This window comes from Nomascus leucogenys, chromosome 4 (assembly GCF_006542625.1).
Source record: "Nomascus leucogenys isolate Asia chromosome 4, Asia_NLE_v1, whole genome shotgun sequence".
In the NCBI taxonomy this organism is placed as follows: domain Eukaryota; kingdom Metazoa; phylum Chordata; class Mammalia; order Primates; family Hylobatidae; genus Nomascus; species Nomascus leucogenys.
In genome coordinates this window covers 56,314,872-56,331,800 of record NC_044384.1, presented here as the reverse complement: position 1 = coordinate 56,331,800, position 16,929 = coordinate 56,314,872, and the positions used below count along the sequence as shown (strand labels likewise).

The following is a 16,929-nucleotide window of genomic DNA, read 5'->3' as shown; positions in this document are numbered from 1 at the left end:
TAGTGACAAAGCTATAAATCAAGCAAATCAGTACTGTTATTTCAACCGTGGGTCATTTTTGTGCAAGGTGAAGTGGCCATAGAAGTAAAAGGATCAAGACAGTCTTGAAATGAACAGAGGCAGCACTTTGCTAAGAAACGGGAAATCCATGAGGGACATAAAAAGCTGTTCTGCAGCATTGCTGGTGTGAGAGCCGGCTGCCAGATGGACTCCATCTCAGTGGCAGGGAGGAGCTGCCCTGCCTGCTGACACTCAGATCCACTCAGGGACTGGCTCCAGGCCTCTGTGAAGCAGACAGATCAGGCCTCCAGAAAAAACATCAACAACTTCCTAATAAAGTAGTCTGCACCATCAGGAAGCCCCTGGATGGGTTTTTTCTTTTAGAAGAAATTTTTTTACTCAGTATCATTTATCATTATCAAATGACCATTAATATGAGTTCAAATACTTGAAAAGAATGCCTCAGGACAGAATTCCCTTTCAGTAATGTGCTTCCTCTTGTGCCACCCTTTTAAGATGAGAACTCTTACCTATGTAACTGAGTAAGACAGGGAGAAATATTAATCCGTGAGTGGCTCCCAGTAAGACCATGGCCAAATACATCCTGAAGTAGAATATCTGGAAAATTTGAGATTTGGCAAAAGCCAACACCACAATCCCTCCAAATTTTGTAAGTGTGATTCCACTGAACACCTAAAAGAAGAGATACTGTGTTAGAAACCACTTTTACCAATCTGTAATTGAACAAGAACACTTCCTTACAAGGATTTCTCCCAGGTTCAAGTGATTCTCCTGCCCCAGCCTCCCGAGTAGCTGGGATTACAGGTGCACGCCACCATGCCCGGCTAATTTTTGTGTTTTTAGTAGAGATGGGGTTTCACCATGTTGGCCATGGTCTCGAACCCCTGGCTGCAAGCGGTCCGCCAGACTTGGCCTCCCAAAGTGCTAGGGTTACAGGCATGAGCCACCATGCCCAGCCCTTATGGGGATTTCTTAATACTCAAGATTCAAAGCAATGGGAACTGAACCCAGGTAGCATCATCTACTACCTAACACTATTTTATTTGCTGCCTTATGATCCCGGAGGAGAGGTATGACCAAGGTAAAAGCTGTGTATTCTGCATAGACGCTGCATCGTGTCTCTAAATTGATTATCTTTCTTTATATTCTCAGGTGAAAACTCAAATATTTAAAAGTGTTACGAAGCAAAGTTTTAGTTTTTACTCTTTACCAGGTATTTTCTACAGTGGTAAAGAGATAGACTAAGCCAGGCTGTAGAGTTGAACCAAGACGACTCTCCAGGCACCAACCGCACATCACACGCTGGGTTCTGGCCTGGGCTCTCCTGCATTTTAAATGGGAAAGACTGCCAGCTGTCTCATGTTTAACTTTTCTGTTACTTTCCTGCTTCAGCACACTGCCACCTAAAAAGGAGCCGTACCAACAGGTACAGTTCCACAGAACGTCCGTTCTGTCCACGATGTGGCAGCTAATTCATGAATTGCCTGAAAGCTTGCAATCCATTAGGAGCTGCTTTGTAAGTACAGGATCCAGACTCTTCAGTCACTGAGCAGGACACTTCATGGTGCGACTCTGCCGGCGTGGCCCTGCTCAGGGTACTCACGGAGCTGCCCATGTGGGCGAGTGCCTCTTCTGCGCGCTCCACGCGGCTGCCTTTCGTGCTCACCGTGAACGCTCTGGTTATGTGGCTGCAGAACTCCACAGAGATGCCACAGCTCTGAAATAAAGCACTTCCTTTAGGATGGCTCTCTTCCTGTTGAAGACCCTAGGCAGCCACCCCGTTCCGAGGATGGGTGCTAATTACCAGGGCACCCTGGGTGCTAGAGGAGGCCAAGCATCCCATTGGACTTACAAGGCCTCCATCACACCAATCTGTACTGTACCAGGAACTTTTTGGGGCCCTCTCTACACACAGCCAAAAGCCTGGTTTTCTGTGGCACGTTTGTGTTGACCAGGAGAAACTGCTAGAACCCCTTAAGGTCACCCCACCCGCACCGAGCTGGCACATGGTCACAACTTCTTTTCTTGGACCTCAGTGCTCCCCTATCTGAAGCAGGGCTCCTATCTCAGAGTACAGATACACTGTTCTATTTTCCATGAATACCTTCCGAGTGCTCTCATCTTTAATGACTAAAAGTACCCGACAACCACATGGGAGGCAAAAGGCACTAGTCAGGGAGCTCCTGGGGCGGGGTGCAATTTTCTAAGTAAAAAGTGAACATCCTGCTGTCATTAGGCTACAGGCTTGTGCAATCTCTATAAAGAATAACAAATTACAGGCAGACTAGCCCAGAACTAGGCCAGGAAATCACAGTTCCATGGTCAGAGGCACCATCAGGTACACTAGTATAGCCGCAAGGAATGGGACAAGAGAAAAAATTGAACAGAAATTCCCTGTAATGTGCCTATGCTCCCAGATGTCCAACTCAATGCTCGCTCCCTCTATGCCCTGTCCCACCACCATCCAGCACTCCTCCAGCACTCATCCTGCCTCTCCATGTGTGCCAAGAGCAAGCGCCAGACTTGGTATCTTACTCCATCTTTAGGGTTTACATGGAATCCAAGACAGCCAATTCCCCTAAGTGAAACAGGGGCTAGGGACAAATTGAGACTGGATGAGGACTCACCATCACCAGGTTGACCAAGGATACAGCGTTCAGACTGATGCCCCAGAGCCACATAACTCCAAACATGTTGACCAAGACCATGGCGATGGTGGCACACATGATGACTGCGGACCAGAGCTCACAGCCCAGGAGGACCATGGTCACCAGAAATATCGCGCCCAGGGACACACCGAGGTTGAAGATAGTGTCGTCAATGATGGTCAGGTACTGTTCGTAGAAGACATAAAACACACTGGAGAGGAGAGGGGAGGCCTCGTTAAAGCTCGCTGTCACTCCCCAACACTGTGTGTTCACCCTGTCACCACTGCCAAGTGGTCAGACTCCTTTGGGAAACATCCCTTGCAGAAAACCTTGCTGGCTGTCTACAAGACTCACCTAAAGCAACTCACTCGACCTCTCATGGCCACTGACCACCCAGAGAAGGGCCCAGCAGTGATGCAAAATGTGTATTTTTGATAAAGTTTTTGTTTATAAGCCCAATCTATGCTATTTTATAGACATTTACAGAGAGCATTCCACAGCATTCTGGAAAAAAAAAAAAAAACCAACAACAACAACAAAGAATCCTGATCTATCCTGAGACACTACCTCAGGCTCAGCAGGGTCCATGCAAGGCCTGAGGAAAAAATGCTTTCATTTATTTTTTGGCAGAGCTAACTGGCTCTTAACTTCTTCCAAACAAATCCAGGCCTTCTTGCTTTAAGCGAGATCATGGGGAGGCAGGAAAAATAAATCACTTGTTTCTCCTATCTTTCTCCAGTTTCCAAATTCACTATTTCATACATAATACTTTTCTTGCTGGGAAAAAAAAACCCTAACAATATAAAAAGTCTACATACAGGCAGCATCCCAAATAACCAGCAGTTGGGGATTCTGGTCTGTTGTTGGCCAAGAACGCGGGCCTGGCCCCGCTCTGAGCCACCTGCTCTCCAAGCGCCCCCTGCCTTGAGCCATTTTCCAGTGTGTGTCTCTTGCAGCTGTGCAGTAGCGCAGAGATCAAGTTCTGTGTCTCTAGCCCTCAGGCCTTCATAGAGGCTTTAGATTCTGAACTCCCTTGCCCAGCACCCATGTCCTTTGATATACTGCCCTGTGCTCAGAATGAAGCAGGGGCCAGAACCCAACCTGAAAATCAGCATCTTGCCAAGGGAACCCTCCCCACTCCCACCTAGTGTAAGCCCTTTGCTAGGTAAACCCCACTGAAAAAAGGGCAGGCTTTACCTGTAAGGAAATACCCGGTAGGCACTGCCGTTAATGCCCATGGTTTCGGTGACATTAGTGGCTATAAGTCGGGCTTTCTTCAGAGCGTCAATAAAGTCAGCAGAGGTCTGCAGCACGGTGTGGTAGGTCATGAAGTACGTGGCTCCGACCCTGGTGCCATTGCCAAGGATGTTAACTGCAGAACTATAGGCAGCATGTCCCCTGAGAAAAGAATCCCGGGTGTCAGAGAGTCCAGGTCTTGCAAAATATCAGCAGAATCTGAGCACTTGAGGCTAAGCAAAATCACCTGACCCTGGCCTCGGAGGTCAGACCCAGCTGTACATTTCAGGGATGAAGAAGGCCCCCAGATAAGGGAACATCAAAGGTTTAGCTTGTTCTCTCCCAGACTGGCTTTTTTTTTTTTCTTTTTTGAAACAGTCTTGCTCTGTAGCCCAGGATGGAGTACAGTGGCATGATCTCGGCTCACTGCAACCTCCGCCTCCCGGGTTCAAGCAATTCTCCCTGCCTCAGCCTCCCGAATAGCTTGGCATTACAGGCGCCTGCCACCACGCTCGACTAACTTTTTTATTTTTTCAGTAGAGACAGGGTTTTGCCATGTTGGCCAGGCTAGTCTTGAACTCCTGAGGTGACCTCAGGTGATCCGCCCACCTCAGCCTCCCAAAGTGCTGGGATTACAGGTGTGAACCACTTCGCCTGTCCAAATGGGCTTTTCTTGATTGCTCTGGGTTCTTTGGTACATAGCTGCTGTTTCTCTACCTGGTTTCATGTATAATCAAATGTACAGGGTTTACTCAGTCCTGTTGTGTAACAGGAGGCAGGAAAGGGCAAGGGCCCTGGGAACAACCTCAGCCCTGCCACTTACTGGTCATGTAACCCCGAGCAAAATGACCTCCTCTGAGCCCCAGTCTCCTCTTCTGTAAATGGGTATACCACCACCTACTCATAGGCTGCGTGATGATAAACGGTAACGTCAGGGAGTGCCTGGCATGACGCTGGCACCCTGCAGGCTCCCCAGGAACGGTGGTTACTGCCTTCAGAAAAACTGAATCTACTTCAACTTATTTTACGTAGGCCAAAGCATCCAGTCAGTGAGTAAATCAAGCTGCAAGATTCATTTCTACTTAACTTTTAGGGGGAGTCATCCCATGATACCTAGAATAGGTCGCAAAGCACATGCATGATATAAATGATTCACTGATATGACTCTGGTCAGATATATGTTCTTATGAAAAACCTAAGTTCAGAGTTTACCTAACACACATGGGGATACTCATCTTCCGCCTCCCAGAGCTTCCAAATCAACCCCAGAGAATTCCAGTCATCGTCACTATTTTTGGGCCATACATCTGGCTTCCATGGGTAACTGGCTGCCTGGCTGGATGAGGGAGTGAGACAGCCCATAACCCCATACATGGATGGGCTGGCAAGGAGCATGACGGGGCTAAAAGAATCGCAACCTTAATGTGGGATAACGTTATTAAAGCTAAGATCACACCCCAGCTGCCATCAGTACAACTGAACAGTTCCTTCAGGCCTGGATTACCAGCAGGCCGTCCTCTCCCTCAGCCCCGCTTGGAATGTGCACAGGAATCTGCGTTCATTCTCATGCCCGGCGGGGGGCGGCCAGGACACAGAGAGAGCATGAGATGTGAATGCCCACGCTAAGACAGAATCAGTTGAACACTATGAGGCATTTTCTTAAAAAGGTGTTTTTGGTTTTCCTGCTTCCACCAAAGGACCAGGACAGGGTGGGATGGAGAAGAGACGTTCCCATGCAATTGTCTTAGCCCAGTCCTCTCCTAGTTTTCTATTGCAAATTAAAGTTGCAGTGGATGCTTATCTGGAATGGCAGCAGCACTTACCCTTTGCCACACTTGGGGTTAGGGTTATCCGAAAGGAACATGGGCAGGAATCTCATGAAGTCTCCACCCTGAGGCCTCTGTTTGCCTTCCGGAGTCAGAGGCCTGCAGCGGACGCAGGCAGGGTCAACCACTGGTGGAGACATGCAGGGAGGACTGTTAGAAGAATAGGTCTCCAGATTTTTTGTAAAACATTTAAAAATACTGACTATGAGGGGCATTACTTTCTTCTCTATCAATTACTTTCCTTACTAGTGAGGGATAATCTTTCCCCTTATCTAAAAGCTTCAGCCACATGTCACTTTCATAGTTTAATGAATCTGAAATACTATTTTCATCTTAGGCATACTATGCATCATTTTCTGCCCTGAAGTAGATCTCCTCCTTCAAGGATGGCCTTGACTGGTCAGAGCCCGGGGCTTCCATGTTTTTATTAAGAAAATTCCAGGGCAATCTCGACGCTTCTACAAAACCATAGGGTAAAGTGATAAAGAAAAGCCCTCCTTTGAGAAGCTAAGGCCAGATACCAATCCTGAGAGGCAATCGCTGGAGTTAGGACAGGATGAGAAACCTTATCTGGAAACCACACTCCGAAGATGTGGACCTTGTTCAGCCTGCAGCCCCGAGGGCGGCTGTCTGAGCCAGGAACAACATGACAATTTCAGAATGAATGACTGAGGAAAGGAATGATGACATAGGGAGGGAGGCCCAGCTTTGATATACAAATAGGTATAAACTGAGGCACGATGCAAATGATTTTTAAATGATAATTTGAAAATTTTTCAGCAAAACGGGAAAGATTTGGTAAAGGAGAAAGTACCTGAAGCATTGCAGAACTGGTCAGTGATATTGTCCACTCGACAGCAAGACGACTGTGGCTTCACCCAGTCGAAATAATCGTCGATCCAGGACGAGGGGGCGAAGCCTATTCGGGTACTAGAGAGAAGAGACAGGGTTACTGACCTGCTCCATAGGGAGGAAGTCTTTAGTTTCAGTACTTTTTCTTAAAACCTAACTTCCTTTTCTACATTTTATACTGCTAACGGTCAAAAGAAAAACTACATGAGCACTGAATGAAAAAAACCTTTGAAGCATTAGGTGGTAAACTAGTCCCTTCAAAGGTTTTGTTAAGGTAAAGCCAGATTTAACATACATTTTGCATAAAAACAACTTTTCCAAGAAAGTCTATTTTCAGTGAGACATTTCAGGCCTGAGTTGACTGCCTGGCTGAGAGCCCCCTCCGCTGCTTCTGAAGTACAAGACAAGGCGGTACTGACTAGTTGTCCAGCTGCGCCGCGTTAAATATCTGCTGCACCAGGGAATCGTTGTTGCAGCCCGTGCCGCCACACACCATGTTCTGCCCCTTGGGAGAAGTGTAGTTGTGCCCTTCCTCCAGGACAAAGTACACAGGCGGACCCGCATGCAGGTACTGACTGATGGATTTGAAATAATCCACCACGTAGGAGTCCTGAAAGAAAGATAAAAAAAATAGGAGAGAGTGTGAACACTCTGATAGTAACTAAGCAAGGCGAGGATCACAGAGAATAAGACGGTGCCAGGAGGTTCCTGGCTGAGATGCCTCCAGCTGGACTCATGATTCCTAACACTGCCAGTCTTCCCCCCAGGGCCGCAGGGTGCTCCTCCTGCTAGCCCCACAATCAGGAGAGCAACTCATAAGGTAGCCTCATAAGACTGGTTGTTCGTTTTCTGCAGCTGTGCCCAGAGGGGCTCAGTCAGAATCCCAAACAGCCCACACCGGCACTGCACTGGGGCAGTTCTCCTAACCCTGGAAACCCTGTCACCATTTGCAGTTAGAAGCAGGCACTTGCTTTAAACACCCAAGTGCATGTTTTGAAAAATGTATTCATCATCAGCTAAAGAAGTTAAAAAAAAAAAAGGAAGTCGTCTTACATCTGGCATCGAAAGAGACTGTTCCAATCCAATATCTACTTTGTTCAGGACTGCGATGCTGAATGACAGAACACCCACAAATATTGCTATCTGGAACAACAAATCAATCATAAGACAGAGACTGCTTAGTATAATAAGCTTACGACCAGAAATAAAATCTTAAGCACACACAAAAAGCAGGATTTTTTAAAATGGAAAAGCTTAAATGACAGGCTAATAGGGAGTGCATGGCAGTGGGTGAGACCACAGCACCAGGAGTCCAAATTCCTGGGTGCAAATCCTGACTCTGCCACTTACGGGCTGAGTGACTTGGGGCAAACCACTTCACCTCTCTTGGCTTCTATTTCCTCATCATTAAGAGGAAAAATAAAAGTTTCTTTGCAACTTTTTGTGAATCTGAAACTATTTCAAAATAAAAAACTTAAAACTCTTGTTTATATGGACTGATAAAAGCTCATGGGGAAAACATTTTATCTACTGTTCCATATTTGCTTTTGCTTTTCTTTTTTAGATATATTTAACAGCTTTAAGAATCTCCTTCCCAGGCTGTCTGGCTTCTTAGAAGGCATGTGATAATCTGTTTCAGTGAGAGGAAAGAGAAAAACCACAGATAAGCGCATACCACAATTGGTCTCATCCAGTCCTTTAGCAGAAGTGGAGAATAGGAGTTTTTGAAGAAGCGAAACAAACAGCTCTCTGAGGCTTGGACGCTTGTTCCATCTTCAGCACCTCTGACACAGCAAAAGATGTCCAGCCGATTTTTCTGAGGGGACAGTGGGGAACAAAGGTTATACCCACTAGCTGCTTCCTCTAGATTCTAGACTCAAATTAAATAGACTATAATCCTGACACCAACTTACCTCTTGACGTTTAATGTCTAACCCCAAGAGACTCACAAAACAGGTAATCTGCAGAAGAAAGTCAATGAAGACTGCCAATCCCGCAAAGAGAGAGAACGTGTGCACGGCTGGCATCACGGACAATGCTCCTGTCGGGGAGAGAAGGGCTCTGCGTCACTTCTGTTTACAGCAGGGGGCTCTCTGCAGGTCTTATGTTCATGTGCATGTACAGATACAAGGAGCCAGCACAGGCCAAACGCATGAGAACGCATGCTGCGGGTGGACATTACACCAGAACTGGGACAGGAGGTGATAAGCCAGTGCCTTTCAAAGTGCACTCAACACCAGACCATTTGGGAAGCCCCATCCTAGTTATGACAGGAAATCAACCCCAATTCTACCATACTCAGGTTCACGGCAAATTCACGCACATTAAAATTTGAGAACCACAAATACAGGCCATTTCTTATAGTACTTTCTATGCTTCACTGTAAGAAATGGACAGTATTTTCCATTTATTACATCAACACTACTAGCCTCCCAATTTAATTAAGAGATAATTGACAATCGAGTGAGGATCAAAGGCATGAGGGTAAGACTTGGTTCCTGTTTAGCCCACACTGTATCAACCCATCTTGGCAGGAGAATGGCATGAGCCCGGGAGGCGGAGCTTGCAGCGAGCCGAGATCGCAACACTGCACTCCAGCCTGGGTGACAGAGCGAGACTCCGTCTCAAAAAAAAAAAAAAAAAAGATTAAAAAACTATTTTTTTATAAGTTGCCAATATTTAACAATGCCATTTTACACAAAAATCTAGATTCACAACTTTGCTTGGAAGAAAAACAACAACAACAACAACAGCAGCAACAACAAAACAGACCTTGTAGCACTGGGTTGGCCACACATAACTGTCTTTTTAGATAGGACATGTGCACTTGGGGTGCCACAATCCCTACTCACTCCTACGGTCCCAAGGTCACTCCAACCTTGAGGCACAGTCTCTGCTGCTATTATCATCACACTTGCACTGGTTTTCTTACAACAGTAGTGAAAAAAAGAAAGTTTTTTTTTGGTTTTTTTTTTCACCTGTGTTTGTCAAAAGGAACTACAGGGCTACAGGTTTCAAAAGCACATGGCTTTGTGGAGATGAAGAGTAACAAGCCAGCAGTGTATCTGTGGTGAAAGACTACCACCTACAATGACCTTACAATGGCCCTGATTAAGCTGACCTCGCAGCCACATAGGCATTGCAGTTTGTGGCCCGTGGATGGTCTTCTTTGGACTGAGTGATTCCAGTCCAGCCTCCTCTATAGTGGACAGAGTAACTCTGCTCTTACTACACTTCAGAGATGGGGCAGACAGCCCCACTAGTGAGTCTATTTGATGATTCTCTATGTGAAAGAAACACAGAAGTGCTGACTTTGTTCCAGCTTATTCTGGCTCCTTATAATGTGGTGAGTCAAGAGCTTCTGGTCATTAACAAGGCTGCTTCCCCAATGAGTTGTGCGCACAGAAGAGAAAGGCTGCCTTTGAAAACGACAGCAAACATCTTGTAAGCGAGTGCCTGTGGATTTCGGAGCTGCTGCTTAGAGTGTCATGTGGAGAAGGATTCAGTGGCTACTCTAGGATGCCATTTTCAACTATCAACATTCCCAGTGGCTACCAAAAGGGGAAAGTGGCAAGACGAACTGTAGGTCTCTTTCACCCTGAACCCCAACATCAATGCTGTCCTGACAGTTAAATGAGAAGGAAGCCACTTGCAAAATCACACCTAAGTTACTGCTGCCAATTTTTCTGTGGTCCATTCAGTGATACTTTCCCAGTGCAGAACAAAGCTTAAAAAAAGGAGACAACACGGGCTGGGCACGGGGGCTCACGCCTGTAATCTCAGCACTTTGGGAGGCCGAGGCAGGTAGATCACCTGAGGTCAGGAGTTCGAGACCAGCCTGGCCAACATGGTGAAACCCCATCTCTATTAAAAATGCAAAAAGTTAACTGGGCATGGTGGTACGTGCCTTTAATCCCAGCTATTTGGGAGGCTGAGGCAGGAAAATCACTTGAACCTGGCAGGCGGAGGCTGCAGTGAGCCAAGACTGCACCACTGCACTCCAACCTGGGTGGCAGAGTGAGACCCCATCTCAGAGGAAAAAAAAAAAAAAAAGAAAAAAAAAAAGGAAGCAACACAAAGGGACATGTTCAGATAGCCAGCTCCTTCTTTCTCCAGGCTCAGCGAACTACAGGACTGGTAGGATTGAAGGCATAATTACCTAAGAAAAATGCTATGGTCTCAGAAAAGGATGACAGGAACATACTGGGAGCCACTTCTCCTAGGACCCTGCCCAGCTGCTGATCCAGGGTTTCCCCTTGAAGACGTTCATCTCTCTTAAAAAAAAAAAAATTATGCGACATTAAAATTTCTCAATAACAACACCACTTCTTGCTGCCTTGTGTTAACTCAAGGGTAAAAATAAATGATTAGCAGACGATTAGCAGTGTCTTCTAAGCATATAAACTTCGGTGGGGACTCCAATGTTCTCAGAGTATTTCTGCACTACAGAGCTAGGTACCAAGTGAGAAACTAAAGGGAAAGCTGAGCCACATTACAGGAAAACACACGGAACACAGGCGGCAGGGGACTGGACCACTGAACATCACTCTCACGTGCACTGAGTCTCCGCCCAGGTCGGGTCTACAGGACGACTGAGACCACCTTCTATAGCAGCGGGACACGTGTTGACCTTTTGCCTTTTTAGTGGCACCTTTGAGCAAAATGAATCTAACATTCTATACTATGCTGAACATCATTTTAATAGCAGTCGTACCCAAAATCTTTTCCAAAAGTGTGTTAGCCCTTCTTGTACACATGATACTATTTAAAATGAAAAGATACTATTAAAAGACACTATTTAAAGATACAATTTAAAACAAAATTCTTACTTTATATCTACTATTTCATCAACCAAAAAGAGGGGTGAAATTCTTGGTCCTAAGATGTCCATAGCGAGTCAAGAAGACCGATGAGCCACACAGGGAAAGGAAAACGCTCTCACAGGCCGCACTCACAAATGCGGAGCCCAGTAGCCATTCACAGACCCTGAAACTTGAACAGATGCTGAGCCCTGTGAGAATATGGAAGTATACCTGGTAGGCCTGCACCAGAATGAAGATGTTGTCCACTCCAACAGCCAGCACCAGGAATGGGATGACTTCAATCACAATGAGGGTCAAGGGCAACCCAATGTAGCTGAAGACGCCCAAGGAGCAAGCCACCGAGCTCAGCACGATCAGGATGCCCGCGATGCCTAGTGAGACCTTCGAATCCACCTGAGCAGGGCGACAAAGACAAAATCACCAGTTAGTTACAGGGCTGTCTGTCCCACCTGTTACTAAAAGGTCCTCCTTTTTACTTTACAGGGCTGTATCAAACCTAGAGTTGAAAGTACAATTCTGTGTTTCAGAGAGGACTTGTAAACATTTCTAGGTCTGCCTGGGCAACACACATTATGAGTTTGCATTCTTAGGTGATGGACTGGACAAATAAGAAAAAACTGGATTATGCGAAGTAAACTTTAAGATAAACCAAAGTTGGAACTGAAGAAAATAGATGTAGGCAACAGAAATGTTACATACAATTAAAACATGGGGGAATTTATGGCAGTTTTAAACATAATGGATTAAGAAGAAAGAGGCAAAAATATGATGTTACACTGCGCACTGCTGTTAACCTCTAACATACATACACCCCCTGCTTACCAGAAGCCTACGACAGCTTTTGATGTGCCCCAAGGCTAGGGAAATATACAGAAACATGATGGCATAGCTAATCACAACGGTGAAGACATCACTGTCACTTTCACGATTTAGTTCATCTTCAATACTTCGTTCAGCAGTGAAGGAAATGGTCAGATTGGGATTCTTGTAGCTTTTCACAAAATTAATAAACCTAAAAGGTAAGCAAAATGTTATATTTTTAGTTAAAACTTACTGACAGCTAAGTAAGAAACTTCTTCCTAATTTTCATGATACAAAGGCCTCGTTTTCTTTTTTTTGTTTTGAGACGGAGTCTCGCTCTGTTGCCCAGGCTGAAGTGCAATGGCGCAATCTCAGCTCACTGCAACCTCCACCTCCCGGGTTCAAATGCTTCTCCTGCCTCAGCCTCCTGAGTAGCTGGGACTACAGGCATGCGCCACTAGGCCGGGCTAATTTTTGTATTTTAGTAGAGACAGGGTTTCACCATGTTGGCCAGGCTAGTCTCAAACTCCTGACCTCAAGTGATCCATCTGTCTCAGCCTCCCAAAGTGTTGGGATTACAGGCGTCAGCCACTGTGCCCGGCTCAAAGGCCATGTTTTCTTAACCTTTATCCTGCATTAAGATCCTTCGTTTGCTTTTGTTCCTGTTTTGAAATAGAGTCTCGCTCTGTTGCCTCAGCTGGAGTACAGTGGCGCGATTATAGCTCACTGCAGCCTCGAACTCCTGGGCTTAAGGGATCCTCCTGCCTTAGCCTCTTCAGTAGCTGGTACTACAGAGACATATCCCCATGCCTGGCTAATTTTAAAAATTTTTTGTAGAGATGGGGTCTTTGCCATATTGTGCTTGCTGGTCTCAAACTCCTGGCCTTAAGGCACTCTTCCTGCCTCCACATCCCTAAGTGCTGGGATTACAGGCACCATGCCCAGCCACTGCAATAGGATCTTCTACACTGGAGACCATCAATCAGATTACAGCTAAGGTTCCATACATGCTAAATTAAAGTAAGTTTAGGGCTCAGTGGCTTATGCCTGTAATTCCAGCACTTTGGGAGGCTGAGGCTGGCAGATTACCTGAGGTCAAGAGTTTGAGACTAGCCTGGCCAACATGGTGAAAGCCTGTCTCTACTAAAAATATAAAAATTAGCTGGGCGTGGTGGCAGGTGCCTGTAATCCCTACTACTTGGGAGGCTGAGGCACGAGAATCACTTGAACCCGGGAGGCAGAGGCTGCAGCGAGCTGAGATCATGCCACTGTACTCCAGCCTGGGTGACAGAGCAAGACTGTCTCAAAAAAAAAAAAAAAAAAAGAAATGCATTCAGTCTACTAAATCAAAACCACAATGAGATACCACTTCACACCCAATGAAGATAGCTAGAATCACAAAGTCAGATAATAAAAATGCGAAGAAATTGGAAGTTTCATGGACTGCTGGTGGTGACGTAAAGCGCTATAGCCACTTTGGAAAACGGTCTGGCAGTTCTTCAAACTATTCAAGGTGGACTTACCCTATGACTCAGCAATTCTACTACTAGGTATGTACCCAAAAGAAATGAAAACTCACATCCACAAGAACTTGTACTCAAGTGTTCATGTCAGCATTATTCATAGTAGCCAAAATGGAAACAGCCCAAGTGTGCGTCAGTTGATAAATGCACACAACGTGGTATATCCATACAATGGAATGAAAAGGAATGGAGTACTGATACATGCCACAACATGAATGAACCTTGAGAAATTATGTTCAATGAAAGCCAGACAAAAAAGTCCACATATTATTCTATGCACATAGAAGTCCAGAATAGGAAAATCTCCAGAGACAGAAAGTATTTTAGTGGTTGCCTAGGGCTGTGGATAGGAGGATGAAAAGATGGAGGGTGTTAGTTAAAGGGTACAGAGTTTTATTGTGGAGTAATGAAAATGTTCCTAAGATTGACTGTGGTGATGGCTGCACACATATGTGAATATAGTAAAGCTATTGAATTGTACACTTTTTTTTTCTTTTTAAATTTTCCTTTTTTCTTCTTGTTTTTTAGAGACATGCAAACATTGCCTAGGCTGGTCTTGAACTCCCGGCCTCAAGTAAGCCTCCTGTCTGGGCCTCCCAAAGTGCTGGGACTATAAGTGTGAACCACCGTTCCCAGCCTGAACTGTATACTTTAAGTGGGTGAACTGTATGATCCCTGTACCATATCTCAATAAAACAATTTTTAAAAAGTACTGGAGGGTATAAAGTGCAACCTGGCCTCCTAAGTCCTCTCTTCCCATTCTCTAGAGGTCACAAACACAGTTAATTTCTCAGGTCATTTGCTTGATATTTTTTTCTAAGCATGGACAGCAGCATAAACAATATATATTTATACAAATACACATCGTGAACCATTTATTTACTTCACTGTCTTTTATGACAGCACAATATTCTATTGTATTCATTCCTTATTAAATACATTCAGCATGCTCCCAAGTTCTGCTGGTAGAAAACAATGCAGGTGGCTGGGTGCAGTGGCTCATACCTATAATCCCAGCACTTTGGGAGGCCGAGGAGGGTGAATCACCTGAGGTTAGTAGGTCGAGACCAGCCTGGGCAACATGGCAAAACCCTGTTTCTACAAACAAATACAAAAATTAGCTGGGTGTGATGGCATGCACATGTAGTCTCAGCTACTCGGGAGACTGAGGTGGGAGGATCACTTGAGCCTAGGAGGTTGAGGCTGCAGTGAGCTGAGATTGAGTCACTGCACCCCAGCCTAGGCAAGAGTGAACCCAGTCTCAAAAAATAAATAAGTAAAAACAATGCAAGGAATCTTTTTTTGCACACTTTAGCATTCCTGTGGAGGAAGAGCTGTTTAAAACATCTGTTCAAAGGTAAATGTGTTTACAGTTTCTTCTTAGCATCATTGGCACCAAGTGAACAAAATTACATAACTCAGATCTGCCACTGGTTAATTTAGAAAATGAAGTTTAAGTGCTTGCTGCGAGTGTCTAGCTTCCCACAATGCAAGGACAGTCTGCTCACACCCATGAGTGACTCACTCTTTTTCCCAGGCCTGGGCCCTCTGGAGCTTCTCTGTATCATTATAGTAATTATTGACAGGGAAGGTAATCACAAGGGCAGTGGCGTTATTGTAGTTTTGATCTAGAAAGGAAAAATGTGACATCAAAAAGCAGATTACAAGCATGCAGAAAATTAGACACATACCAGGGGAAAAATCACAACACAGATTTCTCACTGGAACTATGGACTGTATCTCTGGGCTCTAAGAATTAAACAAGAGTTTGCTGAAATTGTCTTTATGTACTTCAGTTAATGAATAAAAAGGATTTTTTATCTGAGGTAGGCATGGTTATCATTCAGGAAGAGTAACTTTTTTTTTTTTTTTTTTTAAAGGATACAGTACATGCATGTTAACAATTTCAAATAGAACAGAAAGGTGTTTATTGAAAATTCTCTCTGCTTCTCCAACATCTATTTCATTATCTTAGTTCTCCTCCCCATACTGTGACCATCTGCGAATCTTTCCAGAGCCGCTCCACACACACACAAGCAAACACACAGATTCTTCCCCTTTCCCTCTTAACCACACAAACAGTAAAATACTATTCTGCACATTACATTTTAAAATTTTGTATCTTGGAGACTGCTCCGTAAAGAGTTTCCTTATTCTTTTCCTACAATATTTTCTGGTATACTTTAGCCAATCCCCCCCACTGATGAGTAGTTTTGCAGTTTTTTCTATTACAAAGTTACTATAAATAGCCTACAAATATTTTAATGTGTAAAACACATACTTGTAGAAACAAATCTTTTTTCCTTTTTTGGGGTAGGGGGCAGGAGAGGGGGACAGTGTCTTGTTCTGTTGCCCAGGCTGAAGTGCAGTGGTGCAATCACGGCTTTTTGTGGCCTTGACCACCTGAACTCAATTGATCCTCCTGCCTCAGCCTCCCAGTAGCTGGCACTAAAGGTGTGCACCACCATTGCCGGCTAATTTTTGTATTTTATGTAGAGACGGGATTTTGTCATGTTGCCCAGGCTGGACTTGAACTACTGGGCTCGAGCGATCCTCCTGCCTTGGCCTCCCAAAGTGCTGGGATTATAGGCATGAGCCACTGCACCTGGCTAGAATCAATTCTTAAAGCATAATCAATGAATCAAAAACGATGTATATTTCTAATTTTGATAAATTCTCCCAAACTGCCTTCCAAAGAAGCTGAACTATTTTTCATTCCTTTCTTTCTTCTTTTTTAGAGACAGGGTCTCACTGTGTTGCCCCGGCTGGAGTGCAGTGGCACAATCATGGTTTACTGAAGCCTTGACTTCTCAGGCTCAAGCAATCCTCCTGCCTTAGCCTCCCTTTTCATTACTTTAGTCAAGAAAATATTTACTGAGGCTGAGCGTGGTGGCTCATGCCTATGATCCCAGCACTTTGGGAGGCCAAGGTGGGTGGATCACCTTTGGTCAGGAGTTCAAGACCAGTCTGGGCAACAAGGCAAAACCATGTCTCTACTAAAAACACAAAAAATTAGCTGGGCCTGGTGATACATGTCTGTAATCCCAGCTACTCAGGAGGTGGAGGCAGGAGAATTGCTTGAACCTGGGAGGCAGGAGTTGCAGTGAGCCGAGATCACACCACCGCACTCCCGCCTGGGCAACAGAGCACAACTCTGTCTCTGAAAAATAAAATAAAAACCTTTTTTTGGTATTTCTCC

General features: G+C 45.1%; 1 protein-coding gene across 2 annotated transcripts in view; it reads right to left on the bottom strand.

The window, feature by feature from the left end:
• The window catches only part of NPC1 (NPC intracellular cholesterol transporter 1), a 52,750-nt gene that overhangs the window by 900 nt on the left and 34,921 nt on the right, over positions 1-16,929 (bottom strand). For both annotated transcript variants that reach the window (XM_030810649.1, XM_030810650.1), the window contains 14 exons: positions 15,256-15,358; positions 12,229-12,418; positions 11,617-11,799; positions 10,743-10,857; positions 8,497-8,624; positions 8,259-8,399; positions 7,637-7,726; positions 7,003-7,193; positions 6,546-6,661; positions 5,729-5,858; positions 3,867-4,067; positions 2,649-2,880; positions 1,625-1,738; positions 531-693 (listed from right to left, as the gene is read on the bottom strand). In XM_030810649.1, coding sequence (XP_030666509.1) covers positions 531-693; positions 1,625-1,738; positions 2,649-2,880; positions 3,867-4,067; positions 5,729-5,858; positions 6,546-6,661; positions 7,003-7,193; positions 7,637-7,726; positions 8,259-8,399; positions 8,497-8,624; positions 10,743-10,857; positions 11,617-11,799; positions 12,229-12,418; positions 15,256-15,358 — 2,097 coding nt within the window. The remainder of the gene's footprint in view (positions 1-530; positions 694-1,624; positions 1,739-2,648; positions 2,881-3,866; positions 4,068-5,728; positions 5,859-6,545; positions 6,662-7,002; positions 7,194-7,636; positions 7,727-8,258; positions 8,400-8,496; positions 8,625-10,742; positions 10,858-11,616; positions 11,800-12,228; positions 12,419-15,255; positions 15,359-16,929) is intronic.